Source organism: Phaseolus vulgaris, chromosome 6 (genome assembly GCF_051622355.1).
Source record: "Phaseolus vulgaris cultivar YP4 chromosome 6, ASM5162235v1, whole genome shotgun sequence".
In the NCBI taxonomy this organism is placed as follows: domain Eukaryota; kingdom Viridiplantae; phylum Streptophyta; class Magnoliopsida; order Fabales; family Fabaceae; genus Phaseolus; species Phaseolus vulgaris.
In genome coordinates this window covers 9,217,590-9,236,186 of record NC_143503.1, presented here as the reverse complement: position 1 = coordinate 9,236,186, position 18,597 = coordinate 9,217,590, and the positions used below count along the sequence as shown (strand labels likewise).

Below are 18,597 nucleotides of genomic sequence, written 5' to 3'. Positions count from 1 at the left end.
CAGACAGACATAGTTAAAATAGGATACAGTTTAACAATGGTTATTTTGTCCACTTATAAACACAAATTTTATTTATCCACATTTTCATGTTACAAATATATTTTTCCCGCTATATTTATTATTACCATATTTTACTTTTATCACCAAACTTATAACATAAAATTATTTTTTACGAATTAATTCAAGTTAATTATGACTATTTTATGTTTAATAACCATTTTAATCATTTAAAAAACTAATTATAATCATAAACATAATTATTTAAACAAGTTAATAATATAAAATCTGTATTGTCCCTTTTTAAAAATATCAATAAAAAAGCGGGTTCCTAACTGATATTAACTGAGCAAATGTCAAAATCCGGTTCTGAAGGCTGGTTTAAAAACTAAGCAGCGGTATTTCTATTACCAATCCAGTGCAATCCATAAAATGAAAATCTGACCATCCTACTTACAGCCATTAATGCCTTTTTTTAATTTTTGAAGTCATTCTAAGACGTTAAACCAAGAAAGCAACAGAAATCCTGGCACAGCTCAACTTCCTTTTCCTTGCTGGATTTGCTGAAGAAGAACAGCAGCCAGCTGAAGTGTTGCTTGTAGACGTTTCTGTGGATCTGAATCAGAATCTTCCTGCAAGCTGCTATCAGTCACCAGCTGATTTCCATTAGCCTCTCTTTGTGGTTCCCTCTGAACCATCTGTGACATCTGAGGCGCATTTGAGATCTGCTGTTGTTTTTGCATCTGCAAAATTTGACCCAGCTGAGATGTTGACATATCAGAACTCACCAGATTGTTTTCTGTAGCATATTTCTGGGATGGTCTGGATGAGGTGTCCGATGTGCTAAATCTGGATGAGATGTCAGATGTGTTAAACCTGTTAATCTGCCGCGGATCACGATCACCCAATGCAGATGTACTCGAAGAGCTTCCTCCTGACTGCCTCTGCTGCTCAAGAAGAGATGCAGCTAGTTGTGCAAGTTGTTCTGGTGGAAGGGCTCCCACAGGCACTGATAAAGGATCTAAATGTCTTATATCTGGGTAAGACAACTTGTTATCACCATAAAATGGAATAACAGAAGTTCCACTGGAATGTTGAATTGAGTTTACATCTGTCACTGTCCTTGGAATTATGAGTTGGCGTTCATCGGCAACAGGTTCTTGTAGAGTTCTATTAGAGAAGTTCTGCATATTTTGAGAAGACCAGTTTGGTCCAGAAGTCCGCTGCTGAACAGGATAGCTGCGATTTCTTTCGTCATGAGATTCAGACATGCTAGCAGCGGCATGAGCTGAATCAGAAACTGATGGAGCTGCTGCAAATTTATTTCCCAGAAAGGAAAGGTTGCTGATTCCAGAATAACCCAATTCTGAAATAGATGGGGATGTAGGTACGCGTTCGGAAGGAAATGATGACTTAAGATGCAGTATATTCTCATTATGGGACAACAGGTTTTCGTTTGTCATTTCTCGTTGCATGTGTCCGGGACCATGATTTAAAACAGGATTCTCCAACCTCAGAATAACACCAGATATGCTCAACTTACCAGGTACCTTCAGTACTTTCTCTGAGAACTCGGACGGAGGAACAAGAAATAAGGTGGTCTTGTCATCCAACTTGGCAACAGCAGCGCGCTGCTTTTCCTCCAGATAATGCATAAATTCATTGTAGAATTCCATGTCAGCATCACTTCCAGGCACAAAGAAAACAACCCAAACTCCAACTGCTTGGTAGTAATGCTTTGAAAGCATATCTAGACCAGTTCTTGCAGTGCAATCCAAGAATTCGGGTCTGAAATCAATGTATTGACATTAACACCCAACATAAACAATTGAGAGAGGACAGTAATAATGTAAACGGCGTTGGCTGTGTGCTACAATTGGATGGTAACATGGTTGTAATATTTATTTGTATGCAAGAGTTATTAATCAGAATTCTCCCTCACCACCACTTCGAGGCAGAGTTTTGATCTTTTGGCCTTTATGTTTCTGTCACGAGTTTACAAACCAGCTTCTTTTGAGCTAATTTTTGTTCCATTATGTCTTCTCTGGTTGCTTTAGGGGGATTCATTATCCTTCTATTCTGTTATTGACTATCAGCTAATGAATTATCTTTGTTGCATCTTGCTATATATTTGGATATTGTATCTTAGGCCTTGCAATGGGCCTATTTTAGGATCTTTATAACTGTGGTAATAGAGATATTTATAATTAATCTCTCATTCATTAGCTATATTTCATAATAACACTCCCCATTGTGCTGCACATTGACACCTGATTAAGTATGTTTCCTGTATTTTTTTCCCATTTTGGACTTCTATTGAAGAATAGTGTTTTAACTCGAACATTAATAAGATGCTATTTACATGTATGCATTATAGATAAAGATATATGTTTAATTCGATAACCTTGTTGCATAAATTCATAATTAATATACAAGGTTCAAAAGACACAATAGATATTTTTAAGTATATTATCTTGTTTATTAAACAAACCAACTCAGCTATCTATTCTATACTTGGATGACTAGATTATGTTACCTCTAAATGCACATTTTCTAAATTATCAATTACTTTAAATTAATAAAATCAGTAAAAGCTCCAGCGATGACTGTTTTCTGATGTTGTGAACAAACCAACCATCAACTAATTCTATTTAAAAAAATATGAGCATTTATCTGAAATCCTTATATGGATATTGCAAAATTCTATCTAAAAGCCAATTGGTATTGAGTAAGTTTCCCGACAAGTAAAAACCAATGAGGCAATGTTTTAAGCAAAAGTCCGCCTCTAAGCTTCAGATAATAAAAATGTCTACAAAATTTAGTTATATCAGTGTATCCTCTTTTTCCTGCAATCAAAATTTTTACGAGGGGAGATTGACCCAATTCCAAGGTCACTGAGGGCCAATAGATAGCAAGAATTTTATCCTTTTCCCCCCTCACATCTCAAGGTTATTTTATCGCTTTCGAAAGCAGTTCTATTTAATGGGTCTCAGTAAAATTTGACTACCTAATAAATACAAAATATATATATATATATATATATATTTCAAAGTTAAGACTACCTAAATCTGAACAAAAAATACACCTTTTGAAAGGAATTAATACTTACAACATAATATCCAGGACTTTCCCCACAGGAAAGCAGCGTGCTCGACAAACAGGGGTTCCACCTTTAGCAATAGTTCCTTCCCATTTCCACTCAGTTAAAGATGAACTATCGGGTTCAGGTGTGAATCTTTTCTTTTCAACATAAGTTGACTGCCGAGCACCAAAATTATCATAAGATTTCCAGCCTTCTTGTCTATCTAAACGAGGCAGAGGTGAATTTGGGGGGCGATCAAGAGACTGGCCATAAGTAAAATTTCCAGCATCAAAGCCTTTATCAAAAGGCTCATGTGGGGGTAAATCAGATAATAGTCTTGGGAGAACGTGTTTCTGTTTTTCTAATTCAGAGAAGGGATACTCTGGAAGCTCTCTTTCAAGAGGAGGAGAACCAGTCTTGGGCCTTTTAGCCTCACGTAGATAGGGAGCATCTGTAAAGGCCCGCAGATCTTCATAGAATGCACTTTTTTGAGGAAATCGGTCATGTCTTTCTCTTGATGGACTATTCATAAGTTCATAGATTTCTTGTGATACTCCTAGAGTTCTCCCCTTCTCACCAACTTTCCTTTGTTCATATGTGTTAGTTCCATCAATCCATGAAGACCCCCTTTTGTGATCATAAGGATCAGAATCCCAATTTCGGAACTGATTTGGGGAACCAATGCTGCGATCAGCATTGAAGCTCCTATCCTGTCTGAGGTTATCAGAAGATCCATCGCGACCACTTGACTTGTAAATTGGAGAGCGAGGGCCATTAAATGATCTCCTGTCACTGTTTGATGAACCTGTTTCACTTTTGGCAAAACAAATATGTACACGGGGATTTCCAAATAACTTCCCCTTCAGATTATCTCTTGCTCTGCATGCAGATGTCAGGCTCCTAAAGCGAACAAAGGCATAACTACGACCTGGAAATGTAGTAATCTTCATTATTTCACCAAATGGAGAAAAAGCCTTTCTTAAAATTGATTCGTCCACCTTCAACTGAGCCGGGAACCCAATCCACAGAACCTCACTGGGTTCTGGATTTTTGTCGCTCAGCTTAGATTTGTCAGAATAATGCATTTCAGGACTACCATGGTGTCCCCTAAACTCTCTTTGTGAGAAAGGAGAACCCCTCAATGTTGAGTTCCGTTCATCCCTAGAGTAATCTTCATCCCGTGGTACTGCTGATGACTTATCCTGTGATTAAGAACAAAACTTATTGGTGAAATTATCATACTTTTCATTTATCTAATTTTAACACTCTGAAAGGAAAATATATATTCCATAACCAGATGCCAATTAAGAAGATTAAGTAATTATCAACATCTAACACCTCGCAGCACTAAGAATTAACTAACAAGTACTTTTTTCATTTTTTACTTGTTTAATACAAGGCACACCACTGATCTAATGGTGGCAAGACTAGCTGAACCCATAGAAGTAGAACGCAACTAAAATTGCACTGCCAAAACTACAGAACAAATCCAACACAATGACATTAAACCAGAAAAAATTTACTGATAGAATAATAATAAGGGTATGAACTATGAAGATTTGACGGAAAGAGATACAAAAATGAATGGACAAACATAAGAAATCAAGAATATCAATCACTCCAAGCTCTTACAACTTAATATTATCCTACAAGGTAGAATCAGCTATAGATCACTCAATACCACTAGGCTATATCAAAGATCAATGCATCATTGACCCTAGTCATGAAGATTAACTTCCTTGAAGTCTAACTGCCTAACACTGACCTCTAATATCCTCTTCAATACACATCAATGAAATGTCTTTGCACGGTTACACCTTGCAAGAAGAAAATGATAGAAATGTCAGAAGACAACTATCTCATCCTTCTTTGAACACCTAAGAGTCTAGAATGTCATCATTGAAAAATATAAGAAACAACACCATGCGGATTGGTCTGCAGCCCGCCAGCAAAAAGCGCGAGACGGGATCATTAATGTTTGGCTATGTTTGAATTGAAGAATATTAATGTTTGATGTTTTATATTATTAGCAAACATAGGTTCAATTTATTTATATTCAATTGTTTTATAATTATTGAATTTTTATATTCAATTTTTCAGTAACAAAAAGTAGAAAACATTTTTATTGAATTTCTTAAAAAAAAAACTTAAGCGGGTTAGCCCTCATGCAAGGCGGGGGGCAAAGAAATCAGCACGTGTTCATTACGTGAGACGGGCCAGCCCGCATTGTCATCCCTAGGTATAATTAGATCATGTAACATGCAAAAAAGTTTGCACTTAATTTTCACCATAGAGTTACAATATGTATTGATTATTGATAAGTGTGTTGAGTACATATGTACTCAAGATCCATTTTGTTTGTGTCTATCAATGACTTCATAGCACCAATAATATTAGCATGTTAAACATTATATTCATTGGGAGGGAGGTAGAGAAAGACAAAGAGCTTGTTTTCTTGTTTTGTGTTGCACCACATTGCTTACCACGGTGCAGAAGCAATTGACCCTTTCAATCATTTACAAAATAACAAAAAACATCCACCAAAACTGGATCAAATGCATGTAAGATCCAGTAAACATTAATTCTTAATATATTAGCAAGAGAATAAAGCAAGGGTAGGAAAAGTGTTTTGTTTTCATTTTTGTCTTAATAGGGACATAATAAATAGAGAAAAACAAATAATTAATAGTTGAAGCTCAATTCGAGGAAAAAAAAAGGTACTTTGTCATTTCACTCTAGTTAAAATATATGAACATATCCAATATTATCTTGATCATATCTTAGATTATCAATTAAGATTCCATCGTATAACTCTCATATTGTGTCTCACTCTCAACATGGTAAAAAGGGGCTCATCGTGTGTGACCTTTTCTGCAACTACTCCACCACCATGTTGTTAGGTTACACATAGAGGAGAAGTTAGTTAGAATTAGAATAGTCAAGAGTTTGTTATTTGATTTGCTAGTTAGATATAAATAAGAAAGAAGGAGAGGGGAGGGGGAGTGTGTAATATTTTTGTAGATTGAGCTTTAGCTCTTTGTGAAGGGGAAGCCCTTGAAGGAGAGAGTGTTCTCCTATTTCTTGTTCTTTTCTGTCTATTCAGTAAAAAACCTTTCTTTTCTTCTCTTTATAATTCTTGGTTCCTAACACATGCTCTCAAAATTCAAAAGTTCTACTACATTTTCCTTGATCAGAGAACATCACCTCGCCCAAGAAGAACGTAGAATGAAATAAGTAGTCAGGTTCTCTTTTTATAATCCTTTTCTTCTGATAATATAGGCCCAGCCACCTTCCCCCTGTACCTTATGTTTAGGAGCAGGATCTGCCCAAGCAATCAATCCTGTGGTGGTACGAAAGGCACAAACTCCACGAATGTCTTGTGCCCACTTTATTACTAATAAAGGAAAGAAAGTCTCAACCTAAATCTAAAAAAAAAAGATAGAACCTAAATAAAAAGCCAAGGAGGCCCTTTGGTAGAAGAAAGTTATGTAGGGTTTCTCGATCTACTATAACCAGAAGAGGCGACAATGGATTTTGGGACGTTTGTCCCACAATTTGGTGAAATATACGACCTCTCACATAACCTAGCCCAAAACAGTGTAAGCTAGGGATTAAAAATATAGTTGGCCACTTGTAAAGCCAAGTAGAAAATCTTGTTCTATTACATTCCCAACATGCAGAAGTACAAAAGCAAGTAACAAATACTAGAGTGAGTTGGATGGAATTTGATGATCTTCAAGGCCAAAGGGAGCTAGAATGGAAGCTAGAGCAGGAACAATAGGAGCTCCAGTTCGTTGAGTAAGCCACCACAACATAGGAAAATAATTACTTGGGTGGGGCAAGTTCGACAAGAAATGCTATGCCTACACACAAGACGACCCCTCTTCCCAAAAGTTTTACGGGACTACTTTACAATGGACAACAGCCCCTACCTAGGGGGATTACTACACAAGGCCCCCGCAAAGGAAAAGCTTTATTCCAGAAAATAGAAGATGCTCAGCTACACACAACATATGGATTAACATGCTTCCGGGAAGAACATAGACTAGAAGAGGATCTAGCATTTGGAACACAACAATCATTAGAAACTGACAAATTAGAGATGTTGTAATATACTCTTTCCCGTAACTTCTCATAGCAAACTAACCCACTAAAATACTATTAGGGATCAGAAATGTGGTAAATATCACAAAGAAAAAAGGGAGACCATCTATACCCAAATTCAAATTGTTGTTTTCATAAAGTAGCCATCAAAGGCTTCCACAAATTGAGATTCGTCAATATAATGATTGGACTGTATCAGAGGAACAGGGGAATACGAAACAGTAATAAGAGAGGTACATAGATTAATCACATAGATTAATCAATCATATTGGTAGTAAGCTTGAATTTGGAACAAAAAGATGAATAATGCTTCCGAGCAAAACACAAAACAGAACCACATAGATCAGAATAGCATTCAAAGAAATGTTCTAACATAGAGTAGAATTAAACATGGAAGAGATTAGCTGACAACAGTACAAAGATGGGTGCCTAATTCCAAAACACCGTGATTGATGAGTGGGTAGGCGGGTTAGGTGTGCCTCTCAATCCAGTGGGAGTATTGGAGCTCCTCCCCCCTTCCTTTTTTCTACTTTTCTATTCTCCTTTTAGGGGCATATTAAGTAACCAACCAATAATCTTGGAAAGGATGTAATAGATAAGTAAGTTAGAACCTTCTTTAGTCAGTTTACAGCCTCCCACCATAGAAGATGAGATAAGCTTAGCCTCAGCCATAGTGGTTTTGGCAAACAAAATGATGTCTTCAGGTTGTAAGATATAGAGTGGTCGATCAGGTGGATGCTAAACCTCAATGCCTAGGAAGCAGTCCAATAAGGGTCACCTAAACTCAACTCCTTTGGAGAGAATTCTGAATTGAGAACACTGAAGTAGTCCAACTCAGCTAAATACATTAGAGATCTACACCAAAGCCAACATGGCTGAGGCTAAGCTCATCTCGTCTGTTCTTCTTTAGCAGTTGATTTCCAAACTCAGTTCAGTTCTTTAGAAAAAGCTTATGGTGACTTCGACTACTTCCTAGGTCTAGTTCTATTTTTTATTTCAAGCTGTTGAACAGACCAACAATGGATTTCATGTAAGCAGAAATGGCTTGATTTGAAAAGAAAGCAAGACTTTGATATCCTTTCTTGACATTGAGCAGTTCAGTTCTGAGTTGACCAGCCCTTGCCGTTGTGAGTGTTGAAATAAATATGGATTCCATTACATAACTGGAATGAGTGAGAATAGTCAACAGATGTCAAGATCAACATAGTGAAATGGTTGAAGTTAGGTGAGCAGAAGTTGACCTTGAAGCTCCCAGGCTGCAGGGTTCTCTAACCCTAGATCGTGATCATCACAGGAAAGAAACTGCAGGAATTTCTAGCTGAATTAGAAATCAATAGTCAGGCTTTTTGGCTCTGGATACCATGTTATAATTACCATAATGGAGAACTGCAAAGTTGTATTATTGACTGTGAGAGTAGTGTACTGAGAAGCTCTACATATAACCAAGATAAAAGAGGTAAATTCTAAATGTCTGACTATTTGACAGTGACAGGTGCAACTGTCTTACAGGGACAAGTGCCCTACTCAAAGCCTATACTATAAGGTTATACACTAACAGACCTAAATTAATTTAACTATAAAGAACAGGGGAAACAAGGATTGAACTGCTAAACACTTGGACATTAAACCTTGGATACCGTGTCAAAGCATTAGGTTAAAGCAAAACCACTAGGTTTTAAGCATTAGGTTAAAGCAATTGAAATCCTTTTTATATTTATAAATGATATATGCCTTCATTCCTAATCCAAATTTCCAAAAAAAAATAGCAAATGGAACAAATTGACAATTCATTGGATACTCGACAAGTAAAAACAAATTAAGTTTTTGTAAAGTTTAATATCTTATGGCTAAATGGTCTTTTAACATCAAAACTTTATGCTCACCAAATAGGATCAACTGAAAGGATTCTAGAATGCTATCCTATTATGCTTGATCGCAGATAAATTCATGAAACCATTGTTTTAAAAATAAGAATAGTCATTAACTAGGTTTAGATATTGGGTTAATCAGTTACAGGTTGAACCAATAGATCAGTAGTTGAATCACATAAAATGGTGGACGTTAAAATAATAATTAAGATTATGTATATATTAATAGTGATGTTTGTTTCCTGGTGAAATGCAAGGATGAAGTTCCAGTGCAAAGTGTTTGATTCTCGATCTACTTACTTTTTAATAGTTTTCTAAAATTTCCTTAAAACCATAAATAATCTGGAGCCAGACATTCATCCAGTCAAATACAGCTTTTGCAGCATCAGTTCAACCTATAGTCAGCATCTTAAACTCAGGATTGTCCCTTCCATGCAATATTTCAACATTTTAACTAGTTTGCTCAAGACTGAGTTACACAATTTAATCCAGTTCAATGTCAGTTCAATGACAAAATCCAAGTCAAAAGCATATACAATCCAACAATAAACTCAACCTGCAGTTACGTCTGTTTTCACTCAGACAAGTTTAACCGACCTGTCTAAGCTGCATTTTAAAACAACATGAAACCCTATAGCCTTCAAAAGTATGTATGATCATGTACATTTTTATCTCACTCTACTATTTGAGTTGGCCAGACAATTTTTATATGCATAATCAAACATCTATGCAAAATATCCAGTATACAGGACCATACACAGAATATCTAGTCATTCAATATAACTAAATAGGGAAAGGACCAGGAATATTACTTAGCCTTAATGAAATGATTCGATTTTTCTTATGTTCTGTCATAACTTTTCCTCGCACTGTTAGGATTCAGTAGTTCATGATCCTGGTTTGTTTCCAGGTTTTCCATTTTTATTTGAAGGGTTGATTAGTTTTTATTTCAGTGGGGATATAATTGTTTGATGTACAAAACAATTCCTAGTATTTGTTGTGTTTTACCACTATTGTTTGTTAATGCTGCGTTCACTTTCATGTCCTCTATTCAGCAAAACTTAATTTGCTCACCATCCATGCTTTGCACATAATTTTAAATAGAGGCAATCATGATATTGATCCCTTGAATTTCTATCACTTTAGTGTTTTGCTTTATTGTTTCCCTTTTCCATATATTCTATCCAATAGCATCCCTTGAGGTTTATCCAAAACAAATTTCCATTTCAATATACAGAAAAGGAAAATTTTGGATATAGGAAATTGGTTTCTACGTTTCCTTTGACAGCATGATAGCTTTGGCTTTTTTCCCTCTAAAGACCACTTATAGCATCAGCTTGTCTGAACTTCAAAAGTACAAGTTACTATCATAAACCACCTATTCCCATAAGCAAAAGCTAAAAGGTGACACATGAATGATTTTATATTAGACCTTGACACATGAATGATTTTATACTAGACCTTGACACATGAATGCTTTAAAATTGGATCTCTAACACAAGCGCTCTTGCAAGAGCCTGTTGAGCTTTATACCGCAGATAATGCATCTACCTTGTAGTGACATCTAACTTATAAGAAAAATAGGGTTGAACACTTGGTCATAAGGACTTTAATACCGTATTATGAACCAACCCTCTCAACAGGCTTAATGGTTTTCTATTACATCTCTACCTACTGTAAAATTCTAATGTGTGGCATGCCAATTCAGTGGTGAACTCATACATGCTAACCCTTGGAAACTTGTAACTCAAAGTAACGTTTCCTTAAGATATCTTGTTTCCTCTATAATTCACTGTTTTTTACTAAAATTGATTGGGATTTTTGAAACAATATGAATCTAATCCTTATTTCATGAGTTTAACTAATAGTTTCATAATTTTCAATAAATATTAACCAATTATATAGGGTTTAGGAAAAAGTATTTCTAAATCACATTCTCTTATGGTGTTATTAAATTCAGTCTCAAAGGGAAATGTTCCCTTGACAGCCCAAGCATACCATTTTGTAATTGCAAGTCCTGTTTTTAATTTCTAACTTCATCAGTCAGTAATGGTTTTGTAATTTCTTTCCTTGCACAAGGTCCATTTGGAAATCAAGTGAATGGATTATGGTCATAACAAGATCCAATGATTTACTTCAAATCTCAAGACCTCTAACTGCTTAGTTTCTTGATTGCCGTATGATGTACAATTCTGAAACTAGTTCTCGCTCATTGCTCAACAATTTCCCATCTCTGGAATAACCTGTTTGGTGTTATTGCTAAAGAACAGATTTGTCCAAGGATAACCAACAATTCCCACGTCAAAAAGATTTTGACACTATTTTCAATTTGCAGTTATATGGTGTATAAATGGTTAGAAAAATGCTAGAATATTTATTGTTGGTCCTCCATTAACTCTTGATTCATTTGGGATCAAGCAGTTCACTTATCTCTTCTTAGATGCTCTGCAAATGTTTTTCTTAAGGGGCATCTTTTTACACAGTCAATGGTACACAAGTTTAACATATTGGCTTGTTCCGTTGCATGCTTCACAAGTTTAGACCTACACATTTGAACCTCCTAAAAAGCTTAACTACTAAAAAATTTGATGAAGATAGACAGGATAAGAAGAAAGCAAGAGTTAGAAGTGATGAGTATTAGCTCTTATTTTGTCTTGTGTTGGTGCACACAAGATAAACTACCAGATAGATGATATAAAACATGCAAATATATAAAATTACTCAAATGAAAAATGGTGGTGGTGATACAGATATTGGTTGCAATTATATAAATGTTGGTGGAGACAACAATTGGAGCAATACTAGTACTGATAATGATGACATTTACAATAATGGTGCTGACAATGATCATAGAGATTATTGTGATAATAATACTGATTATACAACAATAACATTGTTGATAACATAATGGTACCACTGACAATGAAAATAGTGATAACGTGATGATAACAGTTGCAGTAATGACAACACTTAATGTAGTGAAAGTTATGGTGGCAATACTGTAATGATGGTGGCGATAGAAGTGTTTGTCATGCAACTTATGGTGATAACAATGGTGGTTATTGAAATGGTGTTGAAATTAATGGTAGTGATCACTTTATTTGCCAACAATGATGGACATGGTTATGATGGTAGTTGCATTTGCAGTAGCATTCATCGCAATAGTGATATTATAGCAGTATTGGTAGAAGTTGTGGCAGCGATTGTGTGGTAGTGATGGTGGAATAAAGAACCTGAGCAATATGAGGTAAGAAAAGGGGGGAAATTTATCAAATCCTACATGTTTCTAACCCAACTTTGAACTAATGAACTTGATAGGATAAGCAACAAAGATCAGCTTATCATATTGATGCACCAAATGATAAATTAAAATAAGATATGATAATTTATCTCATTCTATCCTTTTCATTCCAGCCATTAAACAAACCATTCATGAATGCCCTATCCATGGTTCTAAATCTACCATATCCCCTCTCATAAGAGCCCATTGGACTTTAAATGTGGACAATATAGAACATACCAGACCCTTTTATAAAATTTAATGAGCAAACCCATGACTACTTGGCCAAAGAAGCTCTAATATCATGTCAAAGACAAAATCTCCTAAAAGCCTAAGCAATTAAGTGAAGGCTCATCAATAATTTACCAGAAGTAAATAGTTCTTTTTGGATTGGTTGGTACTTACAACCTTTCTGAGATTATTATTAGAATTGAAATAGTGAAACTAAGTGAAATGACAAACTTTGAGGTTCAACAAATACAAAGAGCTCAATGTTGTAAATGCTTGTGTATTCAATCATTGAAACGTATAAATTACACTTGAAATTCTCGTTCTATGTAATAAATGCAAGCTGGCTTCCCATTCATGTGTTTATTTTTGTAAATTGTAACTCGTTTTGCCTTTGGTAATGTATAAGATGAATTATAGATCTCAGTTCAAGTTAGATCTTTGGTTCTGAAACAATTCTTTAAAGAATTCATATCCCTGTTCTCTGTTGATAGTAAACTGAACCATCATAATACTTAATTGAAAAGATTGATATATTTACAGCTGTAATTTTCCAAAAAGAAGCAGAATTATATGGTCTTTCCTGGGTTATGGGGATGGGAATTAGGAGGATTAGAACTTCTCGTTTTTCCATAGTGCATTCTAGTCAGTCCTTCCACTTTCTTACTGATTCACAATACCGGAATATCTTCCTTCTTGTACCCAAAGTTCAAATTTTAATTTGGACAGCAGTACAACAGTTCACTAAAATGAAGCCTGTTTTGCCATACTGTCAAACAACCAACACTATATAAAATATACAAAAGAAATAGTGAATTTTGATACTCAAATGGTTTAAGGAGAATAACCATCCATAATCACAACAAGGAGCTCGTTGCTCCTGTAGTTAAAAGGAATTTGGAGCTTCCGCTGGAAGCATGAATAGAAGCAAAAGCTAGCTACAATGTTTTCTTTATAATGATTGTTACAAAAGACTTTGAGCAGACGTTCTTGAGACTTTTGTTTTTAATAATAAATCTTAACAATGATGCAAGTATTTCACCAGAACATATGCAGATATTAATGACCTGTTCCATGTTCAATGGCTTCAAAGAGCCTTTTTTTTCTTCAGAGTATATGTACAATGTATTATTCTAGTTCCAAAACTATTTAATAATACATTTACACTCACCATTGGCAACATGTGTATACATTAAGCTGTGCTATTTGGAGAATGTCAAATTTTCCCTTTAAAAGTAGATTCCTCATTGATTTTTTTATATTTTTGAAGGTAAATATCAAAGCCTCATGGAAATGCATTAGGTATGCACTTATTCTAGTATTTGATAGAAGACAACAATCTACAATGGGAAATATGTATGGCTTTTTCTTTTGTTTCTCTCTGGATTTTATGGATATCTTTTCAGATTTCTTCAGTTTAGTTTTGCTTTATTTTCCTTGTGCTATATTGTGTCAACAATAAAATATTGTTTCTCCTCTGAATCTTTCGATATATTAATCAATCAATAAAAAAAAGCATGATAAAAGTATATTTTTCAGCTATATCCCAAACAAATGCAAGTACACACAAATCTGGACCTTCATTACTACACAAAAGAAATAAATTGTAGTTCAGCTTTATGGTCAGAAGTGAGAAAGAGTAAGGCACTTGTTTACATTATCACTACAGTAATCCAAATGAACATAAATATCATAAAAAACCCATCATAAAAACAGTGAATAATTGGTAAGTGAAGCTGTAACAGTAATTTTAAAATCATCTTAGATTTTATTAAAAAAAATCTCCCAAGACTCTACCCTATGATAAAACACAGACTAACAAGAACTAAAATTTACTTATAAAAGCATGCAAGTGGCCTATGCATGGTAGAAAAGCCAGAATTATCCAAAAACGGAGGGTTACATTATGTTGCAACTAATACATACTTGCAATGAAGCAAAAACTGTGATCAAACTGAACCAATATGATGGAGCCCACTGCATATTTTGCCATTTTCCTACTTTATGAGACATGTTAAGCAGTTTGTCAACTAAATTAATCAAGATATAACACTTTTCAGGAGTTTTTGTTTCTATTCCCATTTCCTCTAATATAAATTTTGGCCAATATTTGTCCAGGTTTTAATTGTCAGAGATCATCATAAAGAGTACACAGAAACTGACAAGAATACAAATTTAACATTGCAGGCAATGCAAGTCTAACTTCACCCAACAACTACATTTTTTTTGTGTTGGATATTGAGCAATGATTCCAATACATGAACACTGAACAGATAGAATCACCTCTTGCTGCCGTTTCTCACATCACAGGTGAAATTGACGAAAGAGAAAAAGATGTAACTCACGTATAATCACATATTATAAACAACATTTAATGTAAATATCAAACAATTTAAACAGTAGCATCATCCTATGCATAACAAGCAAAAAATGGTCATTAACATCCCTATGTTCAATCTATGCTCCATATGGACAGCTGATAGAGGTTCCGAGTTGGCCTCTGGTTTCAATTTTGTTTAAAGCACAAGTCTCTCTAAGGAAATTTCTCCAACATACATGCAAGGGGATTGAGTAGATTTGCTCTATTTATGTTCTCCTTTTTCTTTTGTATTTTTTTCTTTATTGCTTGCATTTTCCTTTTGCATTAACAAGGATCCATTATTCTCCATATCTAAGCAATTAACAACCTCCTGTTCATCTTCATAAATTTTCTTTCATAATTAAAATGATTGAAACCGTGAATCCACAATGGCACTACACTTCAGTGTCCTTAATAGGACTAGACTGCCAACAGATAAGTCATTCCAAACTCCAACTCACCAGTGGAAAAGAATGACATGATAATCATAGGATTTAAGTTGTTAACAAATAATAGACACTCAACCAGCCCAAACGAGGAATTAAAGTGTCATAAATTATATTACAGCACTCCTCCTGGCTACTGAAATGAGTAACATTTTATGTCCACATTACTTGTTCTTATTACCATTATATTGAGGCATTGAGTTCATGCTCATAAAAAAAATTCTGTTTATAATATTTTTCCAGTAATATCTTAGTATGGTGAAAATAAATGGGACTAATACTTGAAGATGCTGATATCGCTTTTTAATATGACCTCAGTTATGCTCTACCCATTGTTTCATGAGTTTCCTGTACTTTTGATGTTGAAATTATTGGGTGTTCAAAATCTCATCAAATTTGAACATTACCAACTGGCAAACATTAAACATTTCTTGCCAATTGGAAATATGGAAAACCAATGCAGGGCTTACGAGAAGTATCAAGCAGTTGAGTTAATGATGCATAGATCCATTAGGCCGTAGTTTGTTGAGTAGGGTTATCATTTTCTAGCCAGTTCAGACTGAATTATTAACTGAAATTCAAAGCAGTAACTTTCAACCATACTCATCTTAACAGTAAGGTGAGTATTCTGGAGCACCTTAATTTGATGGATTGAACCATATCAATTATAATACAAGGAAAGTGATAACTGATGTGTTGTATTCCTTCATTTTTTTTTCTTTGTGCAAATTATTCTGATTTACTTCTAAGCCATTACTATGGCCTTGATTTAATGAATTGAACTTCAGTGGTAGATTCACATAATGAACTGGAAAAGTAACTAGCAGTAAAAGGTGGGCAACACTGACCGCCTTTGCAAACTCGATTCTAAGTGGGTTGCCAGCAAGAGGAAAACCTTGTAGTGTTCTCATGGCATCAATAGCATCTTCATCCCTTCTAAAATTAACAAAAGCATAGCTGCGGCCAGACTGGAATGCAACATTCTCCAGTGGTCCAAACCGCAGGAAATGGCGAGCAAGTTCTTCCTCTACAATACTGTGGGATAGATTCCCAACCCAGAGATGCCTGGAAGGAGGGTTGTCGTTGCGGTTGTCACGTCCACTAACCCCATTCCCTTTGTTATCTTCATATCTTGAAGGGTAATCCCTCCTAAACCGGTCCCTTCCTCCTCCACGATCCAACTATTTCCAAACACAATAGAAATGATAGATACAGTAAATTCCACCATTCCTAATCTCTCACAAAACTAACACAACTGAACCAAAAACATGAAATCACATGCACACACACAATCAAGCAATCATAAACTCAATTAATTAATCTTGCCACTTAAAATTCAAGAACAAAAACCAAATGCACAACACTTTAATTAGCGTTCAAGTCTAACTGCCAACACCAACCTTCAATATCCTCTTCAGTACACATAAAAAAAATGTCTTTGCATGGCTACACCTTGCAATAAGAGAATTATAGGAATGACAGAAGACAACCCTATCTCAGCCTTCTTTCAAAAATAACAGTCTAGGATAACATGTATGCAAAAAATAGGAAACAGTACCAGACAAATCACCGAAAATCCATTGTTTCATGATGTAACATGAAAATACTTTGCACTTAAATTTTTCACCATAGAACTACTATATGTTTGTTATTTTAAGTTTATAATGATACATGTGTTGAGTACACATGGTCTCAAGAAAAATTCGAACCAACTTATATGTTGGTGTCCATCAATCACTTCATAGCACCAAAAATATTAGCATATTAAATATTCTTTTCATTAGGAGGGAGGTATAAAAAGACAAAGAGCTTGTTTTCTAATTCTATGCTGCATCAGAATGCTTTCTTTTAATTATTCACAGAAAAACGAAAAATATCCATCAAATCTGGATCAGGAGCATGTACGATTCGGAAAGTACTAATTCTTAATATATTATTAGCATGAGAATTCAGCAAGGGACGGGGAAAGTGCTTTGTTTTCATTTTGTCTTAATAGGGATATAATGAATAGAGAAACACAAGTAAGTAATAGCTGAAGCTCAAATTAGATTTCCAAGTAAATAAAAAAAACGTTACCTTTTGTCATATCACTCCAGTTAAAATGTATGAAAATATTCAAGATTTTCGTCAACGTATCTTGGATTAATAATTAAGGTTTCATCATATGACTCTCAGATTATTTCGCCTTCTCAACATGGTATAAAGGGGTATGATTCTCCCCAGCCAAGCTCTCTAAAATTCAATGTTCTACTTCATTTTCTTTATCATATCCATTCAAAAGTTCAAATTAGTCATATCTCTTGCCATGACATATTTCCAGTGATGATAGTGATATATATGAACTCAATTCAGTGCTCTCTCCAAAGGGAAATTTGTTGACTTGGACTACTTCCTACGCCCTGTTCTATTTTTTCAATTTCAAGTTTTATAACAGAATCACCAATGGATTTCAAGCAAGCAGAAATGAGTTTGATTCGAAGAAGAAAGTGAGACTGTCTGATACCTTTTTTGACATTATGGAGTTCGGTTCTGAGTATACAAGCCCTTGCCTTTGTGAGTGTTGAAATGATTATTGATCACATTCCATAACTGGAATGAGTGAGAATAGCCAACAACACATATCAAGATCGACACAGTGAGACGGTTGGAGTTAGATGAACAGAAGCTGATCTTGAAGCTCCCAGGCTGCAGGAACCCTAGATGGCGATCTTCACATCAAAGAAACTGCTGCAGGAATATCTCCCTGAATCAGAGATCGATAAGCCGATGGGCTTTTAAGATACGCCGCCCTTATGGCAATTACTTACTGCACCCACCTAATTAAACTTGAATCTGCACCCATTTTTGCTTGAAATGACAAAAATGCCTTAAATAGAAGGGGATGCAAACCAAAGTATATTTTTGAATTTCTGTTTCTAGAACACGTTTCTTTTCAGGAACACTGATTTTTAGAATTTCTTTTCTAAAATATATTTTTTATATTTTATTTTTCAAAATATTTTCTTTTAAAATATATTTTTTTATTTTACAATTGTTTTTTCACAATAAGGTTTTGGTTTTGTAATTTTATAATGAAATTTCATTTCCAAAACATAAAATTTTATTCTGAATTTTTTTTTTCGTATGCAACTTTTTTGAATTTTGAATTTTCAGTTATGGAAAGAAGAGGAATTTTAGAAATTTAAAAGGGAATCGGCATGTTGGTGACAATTTAGGTTGATTCTCTCGGTACC

General features: G+C 34.9%; 1 protein-coding gene across 1 annotated transcript; it reads right to left on the bottom strand.

The window, feature by feature from the left end:
- Window positions 1-377: 377 nt before the first annotated feature.
- On the bottom strand, window positions 378-18,204 carry LOC137816896 (RNA recognition motif (RRM)-containing protein). Its single transcript, XM_068620057.2, has 4 exons — window positions 17,868-18,204; window positions 16,213-16,545; window positions 3,107-4,281; window positions 378-1,785 (listed from the first exon to the last, which is right to left on the bottom strand). The coding sequence occupies exons 1-4, from the start codon at window positions 17,877-17,879 to the stop codon at window positions 534-536; spliced, it is 2,772 nt and encodes a 923-aa protein (XP_068476158.1). The 5' UTR covers window positions 17,880-18,204; the 3' UTR covers window positions 378-533.
- Window positions 18,205-18,597: the final 393 nt, after the last annotated feature.